This window comes from Fusarium flagelliforme (genome assembly GCF_020744385.1).
Source record: "Fusarium flagelliforme strain FIESC 12 MPI-CAGE-AA-0113 chromosome Unknown B0J16scaffold_1, whole genome shotgun sequence".
Taxonomy (NCBI): domain Eukaryota; kingdom Fungi; phylum Ascomycota; class Sordariomycetes; order Hypocreales; family Nectriaceae; genus Fusarium; species Fusarium flagelliforme.
The window spans coordinates 8,330,922-8,356,403 of NW_025763503.1; the positions used below are offsets into that span (position 1 = coordinate 8,330,922).

Genomic DNA, 25,482 nt, shown 5'->3' on the forward strand with positions numbered 1-25,482 from the left:
ACCTTTACTTTATTAAAGGGTATTTTTAAAAAAAATCCCTATATACTTAATTAACTTAGTAAGTTTTAGTTTTATAACTAATTTACCTTTACCTTTTTAATTTACCTAGCTATACTTAAGACCTATTATAATTTTAAAACTTCTCTTATATAGCTACTTAAATTTAAAAATAGTATAAATATATTAATAATTTACCTAAGAACCTAAGTTAATTAGCTTAGGAAATCCTAAGGTTATATTTAATATTATAAATAAACTAATTACTATATTAAAGATATACTTTTACTTAGTTAAAACTAACTTTTTTCTTTTTAGCTTTATTAAGAATAAAAATAAAAAGATTAGCTTTCTTATATATGTAATAAAATTATATATCTTTTAGTTAAAAAAATTAAAATCCCTTTATTAATAAAAAAAAAAGCTTTTAAGTTTTCTTTAAAAAAGAAACTCTTAAAGTAAGCTCTTAGGAAACTAAAAAAAACTTCTTTAACTTCTTATTTAATAGTAAATAAAAGATTAAGATTTAAAATATTATTAAGCTTATTATAATAGTTAAGTTTTCTAAAGAGTAAACTTGTGACGGTTATGATTCCCAAGGGATAAACTAGTCCGTACTAGGTTTATGTTAGCAGATGTATAGGGCGTAGATACTAAGCGTTGCAAAGTGTTACATCTCTTAATAGTAAATAGAGCGGGTTAGGCGTATTCAGGTAAAGAAGTCTTATTAATAGCTGGTGAGCTAAGTGTTCTATCTAGTGCTAAAGGAATATATATATACATAAGGTGGTTACGGTTGGGGTAACCGTGGTCAATAGTGACCGTGCTGGTCACTGTCCGTGATTGTAGTGTTTGGAGGTGACCATGGTGGAGTAGTTACAACTTATGTCAGGAAGTGTGGTAGTAACCACATCTGATAGGGTGAAAACTGTGGGGTACACGTGACGTAACCGCGGGGATCGTAATACGATCTCTCCCCTTCCATGGTCTTGTCCTCAAGACCTGCATAACACTACTGTCTCCCATGTTGGTTCTTGTATGTCCAACCTAATCCTGTAAAAACCTGTGTCTCCGTGCTAACCATGTCATCTGCAGAGACTGCTCGTCGCAAACGCAGAGCTCTCTTGATTTTGTCCGAAGGTTACGTCGTTATGCCTTGTTCTTACTGCAAATCGAAAAGCGCGAAATGCGTCATGAAAGAGGGGCATAAGAATTGTTCTGAGTGTACGCGTCGTGGTCGCACTTGCGATGGTAAAGGAGTGTCGGTTGCTGAGGGTTCGTTGTTTTTTCTGTTGGTTTTTGATTTTTCACGCTAACCCTGGGGTAGCGGATCGTTTGGTTCAGGCCAAAGCTCGTTTGGAAGCTGCTGAGGAAGCTACAGAAGAGGAGCTTTTGGATTTGCAACGTCAAGTAAATGAGAGGTTGTCAAAACTAATGCGTCTTCGTCGTCAGAAGCGGCTTCTTCAGTCCAAGGGTATGAAGATGTTGGAGCGGGATATTCAGGCTGAGGGGGATCTAGAGTCGTCGGTGGTTCCTTCGGCGGTGGAGGAATCTTCCTCTGTGGTAGATTCTATTGCTGCTGGGGCCGTGGATTTGATCGACTGGAACTCTGTCTTTGTTGATGCTCCTTCCGAGTGGATTGACTCCGTTGTTGGTGAAAGTTCTTCAGAAGTCGTTGGGCACTGATGAGGTACTCTAGGGGCTCCCATGTGTTTTCGTTTTCTGGATAGTTCTTCCACTTCACCAAATACATTGTTTGCTTGTTTTCCTTTTTCATATCTCTGATTGCCTCTGCTTTGTAGACTTCTGGTCCTTTGATTTCTTCGGGTTTATTTCCGACCTTAACTTGTATTGTGTTAGCTGCTAATTTAAGTAAGGAAATGTAAAAAATTAGATGGAGCTTAACTTTCGGTAGTAGGTCCAGTTTGTAGTTATTTTCTGAAATTTTCTTTGTAATTTTATATAGTCTAATGTATTTGTAGTCTAATTTATGTAAAGGTTGTTTTATTTGTATGTTTTTTGTAGCTAGGTAGACTATCTTTCCCTCCTTAAAGGTTAATCCTTCTACCTTCTTGGTGTTGTAGTATTTTTTTATTTGTTTCCTAACAAATTCTAATTCTGTTTTTATTTCTTTGTGTAGATTTTTTAGTTCGTCTGCTTTTAGAATTGCGGTAGGGTTAATTGTGTCTGTTTCACGACCGTTGTAATAGGCGTTGGGAGTAAATCCAAAGTTCGCGTAGGCTGGTGTTAACTTTGTGCTTTCGTTGTAGGCAGTGTTATAAGCTAGTTGTACAATAGGTAGCTTTTTAACCCAATTGTTTTGTCCGTAGTTAATATAGCATTGTAAGTATTGTTCTAATACTTGATTTATCTGTTTGGTCTGTCTGTCTGTTTGAGGTTGGAAGGCTGTTGATAGCCGGTGGTTAAGTCCTAGGTGTAATATGAGTGCTTGCTAAAATTTGGCTGCGAACATTGGTCCTCTGTCCAATAGGATCTCATTTGGTAGTCTGTGTATGCTGATAATGTGTTAATAAAAGACATAGGAAAGTTCTTCTGCGTCTGTAGATTCTTTGTAGGGTAGGTAATATGAGAATTTCGTGAGTTGGTCGATGATAACCATAATACTGTCGTAGAAGATTCCAGTTAAGGGTTCTTCTGACAGGGGCAATTTGGTTATGAAGTCTATGGTGATTGAGTCCCAAGGTCATTGTGCTACCGGTAAAGGTTGCAGTTGGCCATATGGTTTGTGGCGTTGTGCTTTCGTTCGCATGCACACGTCGCATTGTTTGATCACCTTTTCCACTGTTTCTTTCATTTTCGGCCATCTATAGTGGTGTTGGATCCGTTTGAGGGTTTTTGTGATTCCCTGGTGTCCATGTAGGGGATGTTCGTGTATATCCTGTACTAATTGTTCTTGTAGTCTTGTAGGTACCTAGAATTTGTTCTTGTATAGGGTTCCTTCTGTTGTTGCGTAGCATCCGTCCTGTACTTTGTGTCCTTGTACGGCGTTGTTTGCTCGGTGTATTTCATTAATTAGGGCGTTGCCTGTGAGTTGTGTTGTTGTTCTTGCAATGGTTCTTGCTGGGGTGGTGAATTGGTATTCCCTGTTCCTATTTTTCTTAAGGATTTGTTCTTTGGCTTTGCTTGTGACTCCTTCTTCGAAGTCTGATCTGCGACTAATGGCGTCTGCGCGTCTATTGTCGGATCCTTTGCGATGTATGATTACGAAATTAAACTCGCATAGGTATTTAGCGTAGCGTAGTTATCGTTGGTTCAGTTCTTGGGTTATAGCAAAGTGGGATATGTTCTGGTGGTTAGTGTAGACCTTAATCTAATAGAGACTTCCTATAAGGTAGTGTCTGAATTCCTTGAAATAATTGATAATAGCTAGGAATTCTTTGTTGTAAATGGGGTAATTAAGTTCTACTCTATGTAACTTATAAGAGTAGAAGGCGATAGGGTGTAGTACACCTTAATCGTCTTGTTGACCGATTTATCCTCCTAGGGCAAAGTCTAAGGAGTTGGTCTTAAGTTCTATTTCTTTCTTTGGGTCGAAGATAATTAAAACTGGTTCGCTTAGTATAGCATCTTGTAGCTTCTCGAAAGCTTACTGTGCTTTGTTGTGCCATATGAACTTAGTATCCTTCTTTGTAAGTTCCGTAAGAGGATTAGCTATCTTGCTAAAGTCTTTAATAAATCGTTAATAGTAGTTAGCGAAACCTAAGAAGCTTTGTACTTCCTTGACTATGGTAGGTATAGGCTAGTCTTGTACTGCCAATATCTTCTTTTAGTCTATTTGAATTTCTCCTGGTAAGATAGTATGTCCTAAGAAATTAACTTTTTTAATATAGAAGTGACTCTTTTCTGGTTCTACTAAAAGGTTTACATCCTATAATACTTTAAGAACCTTATAGATGTATTCCTAGTGTTCTTCTTTATTATCTAAGAAGATTAGGATATTATTAAGGTAGTATACTATAAATACATCTAGGTATTACTATAGAATATTATTAATTATCCGTTAAAAGGTAGCTGGTGCATTTGTAAGACTAAACGGTATAACTAAGTATTTGAATAGTCCAAATTTGGTTCTAAAGGCGGTTTTCCACTTGTTGCCTTCCTTAATGCAGATAAGGTTATAAGCGCCTTTAAGGTTAAGAGCAGTAAAGATTTGTTTTCCCTACAGTTAGTCCTTAAGTTCTATAATAAGCAGAAGTAGGGTCCTATCTTTAACAGTAAGGTCATTTAATCGTCTGTAATCTACAATAAGTTATAGTTTTCCGTTCTTCTTAGGTATAAACATTACAGGAAATCCTGCTAAGGATGTTAATTCTTGTATATTACCTTTTCAGAGTTCCTCTTCCAAATAATCCCTAAGCGTAGTAAGTTCTAGCTTATTAAGGTTGTAGATCTTTTGAAAGGGCAGATCGTCTGATTTAAGTACGATCTTGTGGTCCCAGCGGCTGTGCTGTGGTACCTTTGTGTTTAATTCTTCTTTAAACAATTTCTCATAGCAACGGTACTCCTGTGGTACGTTCTTGAGTTGATCTTCTGTGAGTGGCGTCTTTTGTTTTTCTAACTTTGTGTTAAGGTTGTGCAGCTGTGCGCCAAATATCGCAACTATTTGTCTGATATGTCTTGTCTTGCCTTTTTCGTGTTTCTGTCGTGTCCCCTTTAGGGGTAGGTAAGAGTGTTTCTTACGCCGGACTTCGCTGGCTGCTTCAGTCGAAGTTTGAGATCTCTGTTCGTCGTCTGTTTCCAAATCGTCCTCTGTATCGAAGGGATCATCCATGTAGGTAATCTGGCTAGTCCTTCAATCAAATTGCGGGTTGTAGTAATGTAGCTATGGGTATCCTAAGAACAGGTTAAAGCCTAATGTTGGGGTAATGTTGAAGTTGATGTTGTGCCTTTAAGTTCCGACGAATACTTTTAAGTAATTAATCTCTCTGGTAATTTGTCCTTTGTTGTAGGCTGCTCTTTCTCCTTTAAAGTTTATTAATGGGTTAGGCTTGTCCTTGTATTTCTATGGTAGCTGCAACTTGTTAACTGTGTAAGGGTTAATTACGTTAGATTTAGCTCTGCTATCCAGTAGTACGTTTAGCTACGTTCCCTTAATTTGTACTTATATTTCTAGGCAAGTTTGTTAACCGTTGGCGGTCCTTCTGAGAGCCCTTGAAAGCACTGCTGGCTTTGTGGTTGTGCTTGTCTGCGGCTCTAGTACAGCAAGCTGTTGTCTTTTCCCGGTTGGCTGGGGTGTCGAAGATCGCATTCGCTATTATAGCATAATGCGTCGTCTGGGCATTCATTTTCTGATTGTATGGCTTCTTGGCTTTCTGCGCTTATTCGCTATTCTTCGTTTTCCTGTTGTTCCCATTGTCGTAGGGTTTCAGGGTCCGGTGTGTCCTCTCTGTCGGGATTACCCTTCGTGTCTTGTTGCCATTTTCTGATGAGGCGCTCGTCGTCCTCTTCCCTGGTTCGCAGGTTTATCGGTGTAGTCGACTTTACTCGGTGTTTCCATTGGTCGATGGAGCATCGATTTTGGATGTGTGTAAGTGCGCGTTCTCTGGTCTCTGTGTGGGCTGTGAATTTCATTACTTTATTCTCCAAGTGCTGTTCGGATAGTTGGTATCCTACAGTGTCGATAATAGCGTACAGTCTCTGATAAACATGATCCTTGATGCTTAGGGGGAAGCAGTTGTTGCTTATTTTTTCTTGTCAGTGTAGCACGCAATAGTGGGCCGTGTATAACATCCATGAGATTTGGTTGTGCTTCGGGCTATTGGGGTATCTCCGTAGGTCGGAGTAGGCCATAGGTCGTTGTACCATGCTGGCAGGGTTTTGTTCTTGTTCTGCCGTGATTGCCCGGATATAGACGTCATCATCTTGTACCGTTTCGGCTCGCTCTTTTGCGCGTCGTACTACTTCGTCGGTCTGTTCTGCCTACTGCTTGTCATAGTCATGTTTTTGCTTCCAAGCCTGCGCCTTTTGGTGCTTGGTGACTTTGTTTCCGTACTGCATTCGCAATTCCGCTTCTATTGCGCCGGAATAATTTGGGTCCGAAAAGTGTCGGTTTGGTTTTGTCCTTTTCGTAGGGATGCTGTTATTGTGTCGCATATCGTCGGTTCGTCCCATAGTTTCTTGCAAGGATTTGATCGTTCCATCGGGTTGCGGGATTGGTAGTTTGGAAAAGGTTTCGTCCATGAGTTTGTCCAATCCTTCGCGGATTTCCTCAGGTGTGAGGGTACTTCCCGGTTCAGGGGTAGGTCCTCTTTCCTTTCTGGTTATCGCGATTCTTTTTCCGTTGGTGGTTACTTCTTTGGTTGTTTCGGGCACTGGCTCCCAGTTTTGTTTGTTCTTCTTTCTGCTCTTTTCCGAGATTTTTCTGCAACGTTCTCTGAACTCGGGGTCATTCTGTTTTCTTTGTCTTATGTATTCGGCGTGCTTCCAGTTATCTTTCTGTCGTTTCTCCATGAATTCCGGGTCTTTGAGAGCGTTGTAGTTCGGATCTGGTTGTTGTCCGTCTGGGTAGTATTTGTTCAGAGTTTCTTGGTAGCTCATGAAGGGGTCCTTGGGCTGTTCGGGTTCTCCTGACTAATTTTGGGTTGGCGAGGTGTTATATCCTGACCTAGTCATGGCTACTCGTTTCGGGGTGCGTATAGCCATTTGTGGTTCTTCCTGTGTGTTAGTTTGTCGAATGTTCTTACCTTCTGGTACAGGTTTGTACTTCTGGTTGGTTTTCACAGAGTTTCTGCATTCCGGTTCCCGGTGTCCTTTCTTGCCGCAATTCCAGCAAGTAGGTGCCGGCCGTCCTGTGCGCATGGCGTTTACGTTCATTGGTCCTGCATGGGTTCCGTAGGAGGTGTCGGGCTGTCGAGACTTCCCTTGGTTGGCGTGGTTACGGTTTCCATTTGAGTTGTTCTTGTTCCAACTAGGGTTGTATGATCCTCCTTGCTTGCTGGCTTGCTTCTCTTTTCGTCGTTTGAACTGCTGGTTGTCGATTTCTACAGCCACAGCAGCGAGGTCGTTCAAGTTTTTGGGCTTGTCCCTTATGTAGACCATTGCGTCTTTGACTTCTGACTTGAGCCCGAGGTATACCTGTGCTATGTGGGCTGCTTTATTCTAATTGAGTTTAGCTGCTTGGAATTGGTACTCCGCGAGGTAGGCTGCTGCAGACCCCTTCTGGGTTAACTGTCGAATTTTCATTTCAGCTTCTTGTTTCTTATCGGTAATGCCGAAGGTATACGTGAGTTCTTTTTCGAAGTGTTTGTATTTTTCGTAGACATAGGTAGTTATTTCTTTTCGGGCGTAAGGTGGATTGTTCACAAAATCTCTGACGATGGGTTCTATAAGTCTCTGAGCTTTGTCCTTGAGGAAGCTTATGGCGTGTCTGACTCTGAGTTCATTGGTGCTGAACTGAATTAGGTAGTACATCTGGTAGCTGCGTAGACTGGTGAGGAATCCTTGTAGTTTCTCTGGTTCGCCTCTATATGGGTTAGGTTGGCGAGGTTGAAGGATTTCTCCTGGGTCTTTTCCAGTTAAAGCAAGTGCTACAGTGTGTTCAATGTGTTCCTTGTAGAGTTGTTGGCTTTTCTCTGCTTCCTTGCCGAGGTTTTCGGCAATTCCAGCGATGTTGGTTACTCTTCCTTCCAAATCTTCGATTTTGGTTTTGGCTACTTCAGAGTTGTATCTGGCTGCATTAAGAAGTTCATTGTGCTGTTTCTTAAGCTCTTGAATCTTTCGTTTGAGCTTGGTAACTTCATCCTTATGGCTACTCGGATAAGCTAGGGCAATTTCTTCTTCTTCCTCATCTTCGGTGTCTATAGGGAGGTTGAGTTCCTCCTCCAGGGTAGGATAGGTGTTAGGTGGAGTTGCCTGAGGTGGCTGTTAGCTATGGGGTGCAGTAGCGGGTTGGTTTGGAGTGGAAGGTGCTATTGCGTAGGTATTGCTCAGTGTTACGCGGTACAGTCTAAACAAGAGCTATTAACGTGTAACGGTTATGATTCCCAAGGGATAAACTAGTCTATACTAGGTTTATGTTGGCAGATGTATAGGGCGTAGATACTAAGCGTTGCAAAGTGTTATATCTCTTAATAGTGAATAGAGCGGGTTAGGCGTATTTAGGTAAAGAAGTCTTATTAATAGCTAGTGAGCTAAGTGTTCTATCTAGTGCTAAAGGAATGTATATATACATAAGGTGGTCACGGTTGGGGTAACCGTGGTCAATGGTGACCGTGCTGGTCACTGTCTGTGATTGTAGTGTTTAGAGGTGACCATGGTGGAGTAGTCACGACTTATGTCAGGAAGTGTGGTGGTAACCACATCTGATAGGGTGAAAACTGTGGGGTACACGTGACGTAACCGCGGGGATTGTAACAAAACTAGTCTATTTTAAGTTTATATTAGCAAAGTTATAAAGTATAATACTAAGTAAAGCAAAGTATTATATTTCTTAATAGTAAATAAGGTAGATTAAGTATATTTAAGTAAAGAAATCTTATTAATAGCTATTAAGCTAAGTATATTAACTAATACTAAATATATATATATATACTTAGGTAATTATTTAGGAAATAATAGTATTATAAAGTACTATTACTTTTAAAGTATAATATTCCTAGAATAATATTAGTTTAATATTAATTATTTTAGTATTGATTAGTTTAATATAAGCTATATAGTTATATAAGTTAATTATAGCTATTATATATAATTAAGTAAAAAATATAGGTCTTATACTTATATATAATATATATACTAGTATTATAATATAATTTCTTCCCTTTTATAGTCTTATCCCTAAGGCCTATATTAATCCTACTAATATTATCTTTCTTTTAGTAAGGTTTAACTTAAACCTTTTATTATTATATAATACTATATTTAATTATATTTCTAAATAAGCTTTTTATAAAGATTATAAAATTAATACTTTAGTATTATCTATTAAGTTTTTAAATAAAGTAGCTAATATACCTTATACTTAATATTTTTATATAAGTAAGAAATATCTAATATCTATAGACTTTACTTATTATAGTAAATATATTTAAGCTTATAAGTCCTATAATAGTACTTAGGTAGCTTTATCTTATAAGTTTTATATTTCTTATAGTATATCTTTTACTAATTATATAGTAATAAACTTAATAAATAAGAAAAGAAGCTTAAAAATAATAAAAACTAAGTAAGTAAGGATTTTCTTAAACTTTATAAGAAAATAGCTACTTTATAAGATTATTTATTACTTATAGTAAGTTATTTATTATAGATTTATAATATTATAATCCCTACAGTTACATTACATATACCTTACATTTTTCACTAATTAAAGCTTAGCTTACCTACACCTATGTAAGCCTTACCTAAGCTTACAATACTAACTGTAAACTTACTTATAAGCTTACCTAAGCTCTTATAAGCCTTCCTCTAAAGCTTATAGCTATATTAGTAAGACTATTATATATATATATATTCCTTTAGTACTAGATAGAATACTTAGTTTACTAGCTATTAATAAGACTTCTTTACCTAAATATACCTAACCTGCTTTATTTACTATTAAGAGATGTAATACTTTGTAATACTTAGTATCTATGCTCTATATATCTGCTAATATAAACCTAGTATAGACTAGTTTATTCCTAACCGAGAGGCCAGTGGTAGTTTGGGCCAAACTACCACTGGCCTCTCGGTTAGGTTAGCGGTCACTTCTCTTTCCTCTTCTACTTCTTCCTGCTTCGCACAACTTTTACGTTAGCAGTTAGTCTTCCCAACTTTGTCAGCGCTAGCGCGCTGCACCTGCCGTGCGCCCCGCCTCCGGCGGCTAGCTTACTTACACAGCTTTACCTGCCTTAACACCTAAGAGCCAGCTCCCCTTAAACTGTAAGCTAAAGCCTTTACGTACTTGCACGTACAGTAACTGCGGATCTCACTCTTGTTCTAACCTTGAGCCGTTACTGTTCTCTATAACCCTAACCCTAACCCTGCCCAGTATCTCTTGCACCAGCGGTTAGTGGTTATCTTAACCGCTGACGCGCTTGCACCTGCAGTGACCGCTGCCTCCGGCAGACAGTGCTCTTACTCTAACCTTATCGCTTACTTCCCTCCCTCCCTCTCTTTCTTTTCTACCCCTTCCTGCTTTGCATATCTCTCATATCAGCAGCTAGTCTTCTTCGCTTTCTCAGCGCTAGCGCGCTGCACCTGCCGTGCGCGACGCCTCCGGCGCACATCATAACCCTACTCTGCCCTCCTTTATTCCACATTCCTTCAACTACTACTTTGCTTCCTCCCTAACTCTAATCTAACTACTTCCTACCTCTTAACTTTTCTCTTTGCCTTCTATCCTTATCTTATACTTCTTTTCCACTTCCGCCTAGTCTCTCCTCCCTCTACTAACCTAGTTAACTTAAACTATAGCCCTACCCCTTTACACTTTCTATAACTCTAACTTTACTTCTAGTATAATCCTTAGCTGTATTTTCTATCTTGCTTTTTTTACATTTACATAGACTTATACTATTCTTCCTATACCTTCTTTTCCTTTCTGCTTATATACTGTATAACTTCATCCCACACTGCAAGCCCATTTGTCATCCATATCCCGTACATCGGCCTCGTTCGCTTGACCCACTTGCGGTATACCTGCTCATCACTGCAATCTACCCGAAACCTATCACGTACTAGCCCCTGAACCGTCGAACTAACCCTCACCATTATCACCACCGGTAATATCCTATTGCGGTAGCTGCATTTACCCTCCACTCGCCCCACGCTGCACCAGTTGTACGGCAGACCGCACTCCCAGCAGCACTCGTAGTCTGCAAACCGTAGTCCTGCCTGCCATTGATCAAAATCCTTCTGCTTTAGCAGCTTGCAGTCCTTCCGCTTATGCTCTATCCTCCCTTTGTTCTCCTCCTTCGCCCCGTGTATGTGCCACTTAACAAAGCATACCGAGCATCCTACCTCCCGTACCCGATCTAACCAGCTATACAGCCTTGTCATCCGCCGGCTCTCTTCCTGCACGCTCTCCTTCAGTCGGTTAACCGCCGGAACCCTTCCCTCTTCCCTATCTTCTCTACTATTTACCTCATTAGTTTCCCTTAAGTACTAATTACAGTATTCCGCCTGCATATCGCTACAAGAAAGCTTAGTTCTATTAAAGAATTGCCTAAGCACGAACCGCCGGCAGCCCTCACCCTTTATAAACAATTTAACTGCCTTACAGTTTATGTGATTGATATCACTGCCGAACTCGTTTACCTAGCCTGCCCTTCCGTCTGTTACAATTACCAAGTCTACAACCTTACCTCTCTGTTGACTGCCTCTGCCTATCTGCTAAACAAAGTTAACTAGTCCAAACGGCGGTCCTGCATGAATTACACTGACGATGCCCCTAATGTTAACGCCGGTCCCTAGTCCAGTCGTTGCCGCAATCCACCGCTAACTATCCCGCCCATTGACCCAGTCTTGCAGTGCACTAACTTGTGCTTCTCGCGTTAGCTTGCTGTGATACGCTGTGCAGCCAACTGTCGCAGCTATTGCCTCACACTGCTTGATCGAGCGGCAGTATATCACCCCGCGCTGTGCTGTCCCCATTCGCCCTTCAATCACCTTCATCGCAGCTACCACTCTGTCCTCGATTGCTGTCTTTTCCGGCCTTACCTGCTCCACTCGGTACTGAATATTTACCCTTATCGTCGGAGCTCGGATGATTGTTGCCTCCTGTGCCAGCAGTTGCTCCCAGAACCAATCCTCCATTAAAACCGGTAGCGTCGCAGTAAGCATTACCAGCGGGCACCTAAACCGGTGCAGCCCTATTAGCAGCCCTAGCCGCTCTCAGTAGCTAACATCCATGATAGTGGTGTAACACTTATCGAAAAACACCCTTTCCAGTAACCCTTAACCCCAGATGCTCTCAACGTATGCAGTAAATCCTTTGCTTATAGCCACATCGGTACTAACTACTACTAACCGCGCGTCCTGCTGCTATTCCTCCCTCTCTTAATTAATATTGCTTCTCCACTCTATGCAATTGATACTAAGCTTACGTACTCTGGAAACCAAGTCCTGCATAAGAGATATAAACGGGACAACCACGATGCTAACTGGCCCTCCGTTCCTACCTCGTTTATCTTCCATAAAAGCCGGCAGCATGAAGAAGATACTCTTGCTACCGCCTGTCGGCAGCACGACGATAACCAGCTCGCTCTGAATACCATTGTTCTCTAGTCGCATAATGCGGTACATGCCATTGCGCTGCTGCGGCGTCTTCCATCCTGCGTCTTCGCCTAGCATACGCTTTAGCCCAGCATCGATCTCTGCATCCTTATAGCAGCGGGCTATGTCGCTATCAAGCAGGAGTCTCGGTGAAGTTGCCTGCTAATAGCGGTTATACGTTAGTCACAAGCTTACATTTACACCCTACCCTATAGCGCGCCTCCTTCCTATCCCCACCACTAACGTTAATCTAGCTCAGTTACAGTGCATTATATATAAAACAGTAGAGTAATAAATACTATTGTACATACCTCTCAGTCAATAATAAGCTGTTGCCTCTTTGCTGCTCTATCGGCAATTGGCATACTAGTATTATTATGAGTATAAGCCCGGCGTTTTCTGTTACCAAAATCACCATTAGTCCGGGCCAGAAATTGGTACCACAGACAGCTAATCTCCCGGAAATTCGATAGCATCTCCGGCTGTAGCTGACTCGGGAATTGAAGATTGACAGTATAGTAATTCCGTGCGATTTGACTTCCGTGTATTGCCTAAATATCCCATACATACTTAACTTTCGGTTGTTGGTGTGCTTCTCTAGTTAACGGATCGGCCGCCTCGTTATCGCTGTCTGCCACGGCGGCTTCCAGCTTAACTTGCTAGACAATTAATCCCTTGATTCGACGACCCATCTCAATAGCCACATGCCGGTAGCTTGAAATAGTAAGCTAAACCCCAATCTGCGCACTGGTGACGAGCGTGAGCTGCTTGCTCAGCTTTGCCGTATCCCAAAGCCCCTTCTCAGCCAACTTCCATAGCCACGGGCTAATCGCCTTAGACAGGCCTTGAATGCCAGAGAGCCAATATAGCACCTTCTTAAACGGTAGCAGCCATGCAATATATACTACTATCATTAAGCTTAGGCCCTCGGGCAAGAAACGTACTACCTTTCGGCCTTACTTGCCATTTAAGCCCTTGCTCTTGTCCTGGTCTGTAATAAGCACTACCTATCCGTTAAAGATAAACACATTCTTCAGCAGCTATTCGGTATCGCAGTGCTGTAGTATTAACACTTCCGGACCTTGCCCCGGCTGTCCTCCCCATACATGCACAACCGGGAACATGCTTGACCGGAACTGCCGCAGCCAGCCAAGATACTCCTCTGTCGCCCGTCTTCGGCACTCGACCCGACTACCGCCGTTCCCTGCGTCGACGGTCTTCCACAGCGCCGCGCCTACCAGCCTTGTCAACTTCTCAGCGCCCGGCCTCAGCCGTGCATTCCTCCGGTTCGTCGCAAATGACCGCCCTGGGCCCTCGAACACTAAGCTATCAGCGATGTCCTGCAACCGTATCGTTTCGCGGATCTGACTCCATTGTCCGCCCATAAGCTTGTCGAGCCAGCCCTCGGCTTCCCGCACAAGTACCTGCGCCGTCTTCTGAAAGCTATCTACAGTAATCTTATCACCCAGATAATTAAGCATCATGCCATCACTGTCCCATAGCACCCTCGCTTGCCCACCTTCCTGATTGCGGTAGCCCCGTCCGTACGTCATCCACTGGATGATAGCGCTGAACGGTGTATATGAGCCGGTTGCGAGCCAGTTGCGATGACCCTTCTGGAACCGATCGATAGCTGCGAAACTCGTGTCGCAAGTCGAGTCCTCGGAGTCGTACGGGTCATCCTCAAAGAAGTGCTCCAACATCAGAATCCTCCCGCACCATAAGAAGCCGGCGAGAAACCGGGTATGTGTGTGGGACGGAACCCATGTACCATCCTCCTTGATACCTAATACGGCCGTAAAGTGAAGCAGTGGGTTATGATACTGCTTCCTCCCAAGCTTCTGCTTGATTGACTTGATGCAGAAGTCAAAGACAGCCTCGTCAAGTGCCTCTTTGTCGGGGTCTTCTTCTTCCCCCTCTTCTCTACCCTCGGGGCTCCCTCCATCACTAGCACCTTCTCTGCTGTCCTTCATGACCTGTTTCTGTTTCTGCCCCTGCTTCTTCTTCTTGTCAGCAACGGTATCAAGTCGCTGTATAATATCGGTCAGAGAGTTCCACTGCTCTTCCGTAAATCGGATACCATGCTCTTTCTTAGCTCCCTCGCGCCCAAGCGGCTGGATCCGGACACAATAGCACAAGTACCGCTGCCAGCATGCACTATACCTATCCATCGTATCTGACTGCTGCTTTCGGCCGAACGGGGTCGATACTGGCTTGGTTGGGTCAATGCTGCCGAGCCACTCGAGCGTTTCATCCGGCACCCTATCCAGCCTTTCCATGCCTTGCTTTGCATTGATTATGATGATTCCTGACGTTCGACTTATCGATAGATAAGAACTCGCAGTAATCACAGCTAAACCCGCCAAGCTTTGGGAGTTGTAGGATGGCCTTACTGCCATTCGCAGGAAGTAGTACTTTAGTTGGATCTTGGAATTCTTAATCACGGCAGAACGACAGCACCGCCTTGAGCTTATTTCCAGTGTATTTGTGCATATTTCGAAAATGGGCTTCAATGCCTTTCCCAGGTCGGACAGCGTGCTTGCATAGAAGGCAAATCAAAATCCTCGGCTCATCAAGCACATAGAGAACTCCGTTGATAGATGCCAAATTTCCGTTTTCGTCATGCACATCTTGAGACGGGATCTCGCCGGATATGGAGGGTAAAACTTGGTCCTGACCGTCTGGCCTACCATTTTCCGAAAGAGATTGCAAATCTTGTTTACTTAAGATTACTAACGGTCCGCTACCTTTTTGTCTTTTTGCCGAATGAGCTTCATCCATCAAAAGAGTGTGGTCCGTGGCGACTTCTGCAATGGCTCGCTTCTCATTAATTAAAGATAACTTTGACACAGGAAATCCTTTGGGTTCTAATGGTATATTCTTGCTTGACTGACCCAGAAACTCATGCCACCGCACAGAAGCCCACTCGTAGCATCGTAGAAGTAACGGCTGGAGTCTAGATGGGTAAGCTCCATCAAGTCCATATGTAATCCCGCGCTGGAGAGGCCGGTACCCGCTCTGCCAAGCGAATACAGCGTTAATATCGGCATCGTTACTGCAATCGTCGTGCCTATTAAAAGGAGTATACACTTCGCGAACGTGCTTCTCAGTAATTGCTATAGCCAGCTGGCAATACGTCCGTACATTAATCTTTTGTTGCCAAAGTTCCAAAGTGGCTTTCGTAATAATGTCTGTCAGGTGAGACGTGGGCCAGGGCCTCCCGTTGTTTTGGAACAGTAAGCGTGTCTGTAAGCGCTGCTGAGCTCTCCTATCAGCGCCAAGCTGCTCGCGGCGTAGTAGATCAGCCACAGGTCGAACATAGACAAGATACTTAAATAGAACGTGACCCAGTCTGACTGGAAGGAATCGGACCACATAGAACTCGCGGTTCGTGAGTCGCTTCGCTTTGTGATGGCAGATGACGTACGCCATATATCCGCCCCAAACGTATACTCCACAACTCGTGTTCGGACCATTCTCATACTCGAGACTTAGGAGCTCCCTGATTCGTGGTGTCTGACCACAGGCGGTATAAAGACCACCGGCAAGCTGCTCCTCCAACTTACAGACTTGTTTCAAATATGCTGTCACAGCATGCCATCTCCATATTCCGTCTTTAGCTAGTCCGTTTCTGCCTGCAGTATAGGCACAGACTAATAGTTCTAAATATGCTGACTCAAGACTATTCTCGGGACAGTTGACAAAGCTGTGTCCACTTTTTGTACTTGTGATATCGTCTTTAACTCTCGACAAATCAATATTTGGCTGAATCCCGAACATCAACCGATCGCATAGTGCTTCTGTCTGTGTCATAAAATAGTCCGGGAGTTTACGGAAGTCATTCATTGTTACTTAAACAGTCCCATGTGATATTGTCTCGCCATCATTGCTCCAGTGGAAAAGCATGGCTGGTGGTTCAGTGCGTGCAACGTTGCGTCCGAAATCCCGAAGGCTTATCAGCTCCGCCAACGGGTACTGCGAGCCTAGAACCATATACTTGGTTCGGACTTCGTTGAAATACTTGAATTGTTCAGCTTCTGGCCGTTGTGGAATACCGAGAACTCCATATCCGTGCAAAGGCAGTGCTTGCTCTAGGAACAACACACGCTGTATATAGATCATCGCCGACAGTTTTGAGCAGTACTGACGAGCAAGTTGGAATCTCTGACCATCCGCAGAGAACCCAAGGATACCGCTGAAATATATAAGCAGTGTGGAGCTTGGCTGCCCGCCGAGAAAACCTTCGGTACTAAGTGTGATACAAAGTTGGAACAAGAGTTGAAGGAAGTGATCGATTTCATACGCAGCAGAGTCCTTTGATACGCCTGAGAACAGATCTTGATGGGTTCCAGCTGTGTATCCACCAGAATCATCATCGTAATATCCAGAATCACCGTAGTCGCTCTGGTCGTCCTCATCATCCTCGTCGTCCTCGAGTTCCCAAGCTTCAACGTTCTCATCATCTGTCTCGCTATCCTCGACGCCTTCTTTCCGACCTGGTCCTTGACAAGCTCGAGTATTGAGAGGAACGTCAATGGATTGACCGCCCGTAGGATCAGAGTATATTCTTACTACGGAACTTCGCTGTCTTTTCATAACCGGCCAAGTTCCCTTCGACATATCGAGATGGTTCCAGATGTTATGCTCCCATATCTGATCTAGCTGTGTGGAGATCTCCGGCTTTATCTTCACATTCATTATTTCTCGTCGAGAGCCATCCGGCATTCGGTATAATCGCAGGACAAAGGCCAAGAGTTGCTTCTGAGTCCTCCGGTATTTAATCTCGCTACTCTTCTCTGCCACCAAGTTGAAAGCGATCTCCCGACGACTCTGGAGTCTGGAGCTGAGCAGCCAGCAACGAAGATTGTGACTAGTATAGCGAACCGTATCCTCACAACGGTCTATTACAGAGTCCAGTGCTCTCATGATGCATGAGATCTTCTGTTCGTCCTCTCTTGGGCTTATAAGGTTCGACGCGCCTTCCAAACTGCCCTGACCCAAGATGTAGTCTGCGTTGAGAGAGTGGCGATCGGGTAGTCTGATTAACGCTCGCAGGACGTCTCGTCGGGACCCTCGGTAAATAGAAGGCCATTGTGTTCTGTCCAGCCACAAGCTTGTAGCGGCAAAAGTGTCAGTTCCTGTGTCATTGGTAGTTGACCGTGGTTGACCCAAAGCTTCTCGATATTTGGCCTCTCGGTCTATGACTTGTTGTAGATGGGCTGATGCCTCAGATGTAAGAACATGGGGCGTTCCTTGCGGCTTCTTGGTGCTCGACTTTACTTTCGATCTGCCCGCCTGTCCTTTTGCCTGTATGTTGACCTGGAACCATTTACTGCCTTCCCTAGAAGGAAAGAATCGCTGACAAGCGATATGTTCCTCCCACGGTAGCTCATCAGCGGATGTGTGGCAATTCGGTGCTGGTCTTCCCCTGCCTCTCGGGTTAATCCATTGATGCTTTTCAGCGCAATGCTTTTGTATCTTTTGGATGCGACGGACAATATGACCGCAAGCACGGCATTTCAAACCGTGTGGTTCTGGTGGCGCAAGATATGGAATGGGCTGAATTAAATCCGTTGGGTATTGTAAATAACGACGTATTTCGTCCCGACTGCGGAAAACATCGCGTATCCGTTTTATCTTCTCCACTAGATCCTGTCGATGCTGTGGCTGTATATCGCGATGTCGTGTTCTTAAATGCGTAGCAACCTCATCGGCTACAGAGGCGAATCCACAAACCTGGCACACGAGAAGGCGGTATGTAGAGAGAACAATGTAGGGATGAATTGCACTGGGTTCAGATTGCAAGCTCGCGGCCGTCATATTGATCGTCAGAGTAACTGTGGCTTGATAGTAAGGTGTGAACGACGATTGTATTTCAATCAACAACGAGACCATCTAGTAGTATGATTTACCTCCCCTATAGCACTTTACGCGAAAGGACGCGTCGCGTTTTAGATAACCCCTGTTCTGATTAGCACTACTATTCCCGTATATAGGTATAGCATTAAATCAACTCTACACCCTGGCAATAAATCAACTCTACTAGGGTTAAAGTGGGTCAATTAAATCAACTCTACTAGAGTTGATTTAGGACTGTAGTACTAGGTTTCCAACGGCCGGGGGTAGGAACCTGATGTTATCCTTCTCCTCCCCGGTCTGTTCCTGGCTTTTACTGTATCGCACATATATCATGACCATCTTCTCCCACAGAAATACCGATCGGCGGCGGGCACCCGTGTTGATGTACGTGATGGAGAGTAGTTCTGGGGAGCGTAATGGAGGGCCCGAAGGAACCGATATGAGTGCCAGCATCCTCTTGAGGAACTCCTGAACATGCGCCTCATAGATAGCTATCGCCTTGGGGCAGAGGCGAACCCCACCGTTTGGACCCAGCCGCACGAATACCTGCCGTAGATCCGCCCTCTCTTCGATCTGTCGGAGCAGGGCGTCATGCGTCCCCGCCAGTATCTCGCGATTCCTCTCGTCTGTCAACCACGAAGCGCCGTAGTCGTCTACATCTAGATCGTCGTGCAGCCTCCACGCCTCAATCGGAGCAACATCTCTCATTCCAAACAAGAGCTCATCATACAGAAGCGAGTGCGCCTGGCGGAACTCAGACTCGACCAGCTGTGTCACTTGTTCCATGTGTAGTTTCGTCCCCATATAGTCGACCGTTTCCCCATCAAGGGACCAGCGGGCTTGGTGCTTGGTAAGACTGGTGCGGGAGGCCGCAAAGAGATATAGCCTCCATTGCAGTACATGTCCGAAAGGTGTCTCCGCCATCTGCTGAAAGTACTTCTTGCACATTTGATCCAGCAGATCGGGGATTCCGTCTTCGTCATCCTGCTTCTGGAAGCACACGAAGTCGAACAGGATGAGCTGGGCAGTCCAGGTGAGAGCCGATAGATTGCTGTTGAAGTTCCCTGGTTCGCGCCATGTGCACCGCTTTACTACCTTGTCAGCCCCTTTACTACAGGCCAGCATATAGTCAAAATTACAATCTCCATTCTAACTAGTGAATTATTCTTCATAGGAATAAGTACTTGTATAAATAGAAATAATATAGGCCTATCTAATTTTGAGTATTAGATGGGGTCAATCTCGAAATATCTAATTCTTCCTTTGGCGGAGCAGAAGGTCTGCATATAACAGGACTCGAATTTCCGCAACTCTTCCGCTCGCATTGGCGTCATTCCTATCTTATGGCTTGATATATGATCCCTAATCTTGTCCGAAGATGTTGTGAATCGTGAAGGTCCTGCCGTATAAGGACAAATATTACACCGAAACCCTTTATATACTGGTAAACCTTGAATCTGGGCAACCTTTTGGTTCGGTATGCACAATTGAGAAAAGCGACAAAGCTCATACTGGCTGAACCTTTCTATCAATGTCTTGCAGGCTGCACCTGTCATCTGGTGGATAGTGTTCAAGTGGCTGTATAACGACCTGGTCCCTGGCTGAACCATCGAACCGCATGTGATGCATATTAGAATCTGGTACTGGCAGTTGTAGAGAAACCCATCGGAGAGATCGTTTGTATTTTCACCACCCAAAGCTGTCTTGACTCTCTTAGGAGCTCTTTCAGGCCTCTCAGGGCTTGAGGCTCTCTTCCACGTATGCAGTGTGACATTGAGAGACTTGCAGGGTTCCTTATCCTGAGCTTGGCAATTATCACGGTAATATTGGACATTCCAGTCCTGCCACATTGCGGAAAGCCGATAGTACATTTCGAGAAGCTCCGGTTGCAGCCGAGATGGTAGAGCCTTATCGATAGCATAAGCTGTTAACAGCATTCGAGGGTGATGGCCAGCTCCTGCCGCGAACATCCGTATCGGATCGTCCGCGCTGGTTGGGTAGTAATAGTTTCTTTTTTCCACGAGCTTGCTGATATACCGCTTCGAAATTGCCAGGGATGCTTGCCTATATAAGAAGAGGGTCCATGGTGTGACGAGATCTCGAGTCAAGTATTTGAGAATGCCCGAAGCCTGAGCCGAGCTCAAGTGCTTTTGCCTCCCGGAGGGATCTTGAAAGAGAAACTCATTACATTTGTAATGAGGCATCGTCAAGGCCGTTGACAAGAAATCAATCGTGGGCCGGATCATAGCGAGATACTTCAATAAGCTTAGACTGAGATTTGCCGGAAGATATCGAACAATGTAAAAAGAATAGTTGTTCGATGCTCTTGCCTTGTTGTAACTTATCACGATTATCATCCTTCCCCCGTAGAAAAAAACATTGCGCATAGTAAGCTCGGTATTGACGCAACGAATGCTAGTTACTTCACTGCCACGGCCTGGCAGCCCGCCTGATATCTGTAACGCAGCGAAAGCCGATTTGTTGAGATCGAGGCCAAGATTCAAGTATGCTAGACATGTGTCAGGACACCAATGAGATGCAGTTGCAAAGGGTTTGCCACGGAACTGAGACGTGCGAAGCTTGTTTATCAGCATCTCCCGTGCATCTGATAGCTTGTTCTCAGGCTTTTGTAAGAAAGACCAGCCGGCCTTTCGACAATTCAGATCATCCCTGACGACATCAACATTGAAATTCGGCTCTAAGCCCAGCATCATTTCTTCGACCTGCTCCTCGACCAGTGCTATGGCCTTATGGTAAGTTTTGCAGAAGTCGGAGAGTTTTACTTCTTTGTCATTGCCCACCACAAATGACCGGCCGTCAGGAGCCCAGGAGAGGTTACCGGGCATGCCCTCCTGCCTCACAATAGACTTGGCAAACGCCTTCAGTTCAATGAGTTCTCCGAAAGGTGTGTAGCAGCCTCGTACAAGATATCTTTGACGGATTGCTTCGAGCCGCTCTGGTTGGGAGTGGTATTGATCTCGGGATGGCCAGTGGTACGCAAGGGTAGTGTAGCTATATAGAGGAAGAGCATACTCCAAAAAGAGTGCACGTCCAACCCACATAAGTGCCGCTAGCCCGCCTGTAGAGTTGTGAGCTGGGTAATAAGACATGGACCGTCTTTGAATCCCCATAACAGCAGTATAATATATAATAACAGAAGACGACATGTCTCTAGCGGGGTCCTGATGTGTCCAGAACATCATTGAGAGCTGGAACAAAGCTTCTGATAACTCCAGCCAAGGCCTGGATGGTAAGAGGAATTCGGACTGATACTGTGAGCTATCATCTATTCCAATGCTCGCGTCTTCTTCAAAATCTGTCTCCCCATCGCTCTCATCACTGCTTGCATGACTTAATTCATCGTCCTCAACAGGTTGCCTGCGGGAGTGGCCTTGCTCACGACTCGGAAGTTGACTCGCAAGAAATAAGATGTAATGCATCATCCTTTCTTCTTTCAGTCCCAGTTTGAAATTGTAGAGCTGTTGACGCTGTCGTTCCTTGAATCCCAAAACCCGAAAGACGAAGCATATTAATCGCTTCCAGACGGAAATATATCTTTTTAAGCACAACACAGCTCGGAATGGATGTGGCCAAAAGTCATTTCTCGAATACGTATTGAGCCAGCAGCGAGATGTGTATGACGTGCGGGCCATTGTAGCCATCACACGATTGAACATGATATCAACACCCTGTAGTAAGATGCGTAGCTGAGCTTCGGCCTCAGCAGAGCTTTCGACCGAACTTTCCTTCCATTTGCCAAGCAGATAATCTTGGCCTTGGACGAAGTCGGGCTGTTGTGCTGTTGTGCTGATAACTTCGAGTGACCGATTACGGAATAGGTCAGGCCAGCGAGTATGTCGGAGCCATGGTGTCGTCTCGTTGGGGTTGATAACTCCGGCACGGCTATGGGGACTGCTCCCCATGTGTAATTCTGGCGTTTCCATCCCGTCTCGCAACTCAAGACTTAGTCTTCATTCACTGCAAGTTGCCTTTGAAGAACATTGAGGGCTATTCTCTCTATAAAGTTTGGACCTGTCCTAAAGCGCGCGTCAAAGACGCGCTGTTCGCGTGGAATTCCGTAATCAAACTTTAATTATATTACATATATTACATACGTTGCGAAGCTTTGAGCTACCACCTCAAACTCTATAAGAACCGTCCAGGGTTAGGACCAGAGCACCAATGAGATGATAAAGCGCCCCTGCCATCGCTGAAAGTGGAGTCGCGGCAGTCTCGCCAAGTAGCCCCTTTCAAGTGAAAGAGGAAAACAGGGATAACGGCCCAATCAAGACGCGTCAAAGTCCTTTTTCACTTGAATTTGGAGCTGGAATAATGATGTAGGTGGTAATGTGGCCGTCAAAAACACCTTCTGGACGCCCCATCCGCTCAATGTCCGGCCCAACTCCAACAACTGCGGCCGAAAATGGCTGGTACTGTCCAAAACGGCATGGCACTCGTCTACCACCACACGATCCAACACTTTTCGTGATTGCAACCGGTTCACGAACTCCCCAAACCCCTTCGTTACGGCCGATTCGGGCGTCACGAAAACGATGGGGGCGATCTGGTGCCCACCGCGACTGTCCCAAACATATGTCTCGATCTGACACTCGGCACAACGCCGATGTAAATCATCCCGCAACGATATCAATGGCACAATCACAATGGTTACCCCTCCACTGTCATGGGAACAATACGCCGGTAACATGAATGACATGCTCTTGCCCCCTCCCGTGCCTGTGATCTGCACAATTGGACTCTCGCCCCGCATGATGGCCCGGATCACCGCCTCTTGTTGGCCACGGAATGCCGCGTCCGGACCTAACATCTGTCTCAATTGGCCGGCGATGTCGACTTGCTGCATTCGTCTGAAACGCTGCAACTGGTTATGCTCCTGCTCTGTCTCGAATGGCTCTCGCTCTCGCTTTCGCCGCCATGCACCGCCACCGGCCCTATCGATAAACTCGTCGCCGTCCCGGAACTCCAATAACCGATGCCACTGGCGGCTAACCGATCGGAACTTATCACGCATGGTCGCCGTGCTAAACAACCCTTGCTGCATTTCTCGTGCGTATACCATGCCGGCCACGTGCGTTCCATGACCTGCTTGTAAATCGACTGGACTGTCCTCTATATCATCATCTTCATCTTCATCCAACGTCGACTCCTTGAATGCCCCATTCAAATACCGCCGTGCTATGGCCACGGCAATCTGCCTCCACGAACTGATGTTCAACATGGTGCCCAACAATCGTCGGCTATGCCGTTGGATGATTCGACGGACACGGTCTGACGTCCAATTACGCTCCTCCACCCAACTTTCAAATTTGATATTGGGGTCCATATTGTCATCATCATCATCATCATCACCACGACCGCCATTACCACTCCCGGTCTCCATCTCCGCCTGCCTTCTCTCCCTCTGCTCTGTCTCGCTGATATCGACCTTGCGAACCACCTCATCTGGCCATAAATACGGGCTGCGTATGCCGGCATCCTTAACAATACCCTGCACCTGCTGCCAAAACGGTAACACTAACCATAAATACCACACCAATAACTCGCTCACCTCGCGTGGTAAATATCGGTGGATAACCTTGGCCTGTCCCGTGGCCCGGAACGACTTGTGGTATGACGTAACGAAACACATCAAACCGTTGTGCGCAAATATGTTGCGTACGCCACCGTTCATCGTGTTCTTGTGTCGGATACTTAAAATTTCCGTGGCCCGCGCTGGCTGGCCGGATACCATATGCATCAACAAAAACATCCTTTCCATCAACTCCTTTACCGTCTGCCCGTATGACTGTACCGCTCTGGCTCGGAACGGCTTCCCATCCTCTCTCCCGTGGTCGAACCAAATCTTCCGACGGCCTGGGGAATCGGTGATTCGCCGTAAACTCCAATTCTTGCCGGCTTCTAACCACGCACGGTTGCGGTCATCTTCTAAAAACGAATACCCTACTCTGTCTTCGCTGTGGTCGTCTTCGAATAACGACCACGGGATCTGCGGTAACTGGCTGACATCATCCACCATGGCCAATGTTGTTAATAACCCTCGTGCTTCGTCCTTCAACGAATGTAACATCTCCGTTAACTCGCCCATCCGGAATTGCACCCGGCGGTGCTTAATGCGGTCCCCAACCCAATCGATTGTCCCCCCGGCCGGTGTGTTAAATCGGATGTGCATGCCGTACGTGCGTGCCTCGTAAATCCAATCCATCGGCGTTGGCTCGGCCCTGGCATTGCCGGATGTGACCGTCATGAACCGCTGCACCTTCTTGCGTACGATGCGGAACATGCTCGTGGCTTCCTCCTCCGCCTCCTCCTGGGCTTCTCTCTCATCTGACGAACCGTCCTCTCGCTGCTGCTCATCCATCTTGATCTGCTTCAACCGGGCCACTTCGGCCTGTCTCTCCACGTACGATTGATACACAACCATGGCACGGGCAATCTTGATAACGGCGGAGTATATGGGCGTGTAATCCAACACATCCATCCAACCACCATCCTTCCGGATACCCATCACCGCTAATCCGCTGATGATGGCGCTGCGATACTCCCCTGCTGCTAAACGGTGGTCTAATAATGCCATCACGACCTGCAACGTCAACCTGTCTACCCGATCCTCTTCTAGTGGATGCGCATCCGGATCATCGACATATGCGTCGACAATTTCACTCAACTCATCGAGTGGCTCGCTCTGCCGCTTCGATAATCGATACCCGGGCCTATCTTCGTCTGCCATATCCTCGGCACGGTATATGTAACAAATCAATCTGGTCCATACGGCCGTGTAACGCGCCCACGTGTCGTCCTCCATTCGGTTATCAAATGGCCGCCTTGGCTTCTTATCCACTTCTTTCCGCTGCGCCTCGAATAATGCCTGGCTGCCAACCTGCGCCGGCGTGGCTATGGCACGCGCTCGGCTCATCACTCGCATTAAACTGTCCTGTATCAACTGTAATGCGTGCTCATGATCACTTACCGGATCGGTTAACCGCAGCATGGCTTCCGGGTCGAATCCTTCCAAATGCGTCGCCCACCCGACGTGCTCTAACCACGCATTGGCATCCATCCTTGCATCGGCCGCTTTGATCTTTTCCTTATCCTCCATTTCGAATCGGCGCTGCTGCTGCTCCATCGCCCGGTTCATCCGGTCGATAATGGCTGCCTCCTCGGGCGCTGCTTGGCTGGCTTGTCCACCGAACCCGACCTCGAACCAACTGCTACCCGGCCCGTTACTGAACAACCGTTGACACTGGACCCCGAGACGCCACGGTACCTGCTGTACCTCTATGGCTCGCTTCTGGGCACTCCCCCCCCTCCCTTGGGGATTGGTCCATCGGTGCTCTTCCCGGTAATGTTTTTGTATACCTTGTATCGTACCAACCGCATGCAAACACCCTT

The 25,482-nt window shown here is 45.4% G+C and overlaps 8 protein-coding genes across 8 annotated transcripts; 1 reads left to right on the top strand and 7 right to left on the bottom strand.

Annotated features, from left to right (window-relative positions):
- Positions 1 to 11,331: 11,331 nt before the first annotated feature.
- Positions 11,332 to 11,796, bottom strand: B0J16DRAFT_258673 (uncharacterized protein; the record flags this gene model as incomplete). The annotated part of the gene is made up of 2 exons (XM_046123193.1): positions 11,332 to 11,436; positions 11,458 to 11,796. Coding segments are annotated over 2 exons (444 nt in total), but the record flags the coding sequence as incomplete, so codon positions are not given.
- A 213-nt stretch (positions 11,797 to 12,009) lies between these two features.
- B0J16DRAFT_256589 (uncharacterized protein) lies at positions 12,010 to 12,183 on the bottom strand (the record flags this gene model as incomplete). Its single annotated transcript, XM_046123130.1, has 1 exon — positions 12,010 to 12,183. A coding segment is annotated over one exon (174 nt), but the record flags the coding sequence as incomplete, so codon positions are not given.
- A 581-nt stretch (positions 12,184 to 12,764) lies between these two features.
- On the bottom strand, positions 12,765 to 14,467 carry B0J16DRAFT_353348 (uncharacterized protein; the record flags this gene model as incomplete). Its single annotated transcript, XM_046129307.1, has 7 exons — positions 12,765 to 12,868; positions 12,962 to 13,085; positions 13,119 to 13,131; positions 13,174 to 13,220; positions 13,287 to 14,141; positions 14,190 to 14,243; positions 14,294 to 14,467. 7 exons carry the CDS (start codon positions 14,465 to 14,467, stop codon positions 12,765 to 12,767), a joined length of 1,371 nt encoding a protein of 456 aa, XP_045990669.1.
- Positions 14,468 to 14,475: 8 nt separating this feature from the next.
- On the bottom strand, positions 14,476 to 18,033 carry B0J16DRAFT_360609 (uncharacterized protein; the record flags this gene model as incomplete). Its single annotated transcript, XM_046129708.1, has 11 exons — positions 14,476 to 14,521; positions 14,552 to 14,605; positions 14,666 to 15,495; positions 15,532 to 15,543; positions 15,586 to 15,665; positions 15,705 to 15,774; positions 15,805 to 15,844; positions 15,890 to 15,958; positions 15,992 to 16,017; positions 16,072 to 16,233; positions 16,276 to 18,033. 11 exons carry the CDS (start codon positions 18,031 to 18,033, stop codon positions 14,476 to 14,478), a joined length of 3,147 nt encoding a protein of 1,048 aa, XP_045990670.1.
- Positions 18,034 to 18,300: 267 nt separating this feature from the next.
- On the bottom strand, positions 18,301 to 19,227 carry B0J16DRAFT_393018 (uncharacterized protein; the record flags this gene model as incomplete). Its single annotated transcript, XM_046132040.1, has 1 exon — positions 18,301 to 19,227. The coding sequence occupies exon 1, from the start codon at positions 19,195 to 19,197 to the stop codon at positions 18,301 to 18,303; it is 897 nt and encodes a 298-aa protein (XP_045990671.1). The 5' UTR covers positions 19,198 to 19,227.
- A 71-nt stretch (positions 19,228 to 19,298) lies between these two features.
- Positions 19,299 to 22,068, bottom strand: B0J16DRAFT_393021 (uncharacterized protein; the record flags this gene model as incomplete). Its single annotated transcript, XM_046132041.1, has 1 exon — positions 19,299 to 22,068. The coding sequence occupies exon 1, from the start codon at positions 22,014 to 22,016 to the stop codon at positions 19,299 to 19,301; it is 2,718 nt and encodes a 905-aa protein (XP_045990672.1). The 5' UTR covers positions 22,017 to 22,068.
- Positions 22,069 to 22,703: 635 nt separating this feature from the next.
- B0J16DRAFT_256276 (uncharacterized protein) lies at positions 22,704 to 22,865 on the top strand (the record flags this gene model as incomplete). The annotated part of the gene is made up of 1 exon (XM_046123126.1): positions 22,704 to 22,865. A coding segment is annotated over one exon (162 nt), but the record flags the coding sequence as incomplete, so codon positions are not given.
- Positions 22,866 to 24,001: 1,136 nt separating this feature from the next.
- B0J16DRAFT_239829 (uncharacterized protein) lies at positions 24,002 to 24,667 on the bottom strand (the record flags this gene model as incomplete). Its single annotated transcript, XM_046123051.1, has 1 exon — positions 24,002 to 24,667. A coding segment is annotated over one exon (666 nt), but the record flags the coding sequence as incomplete, so codon positions are not given.
- Positions 24,668 to 25,482: the final 815 nt, after the last annotated feature.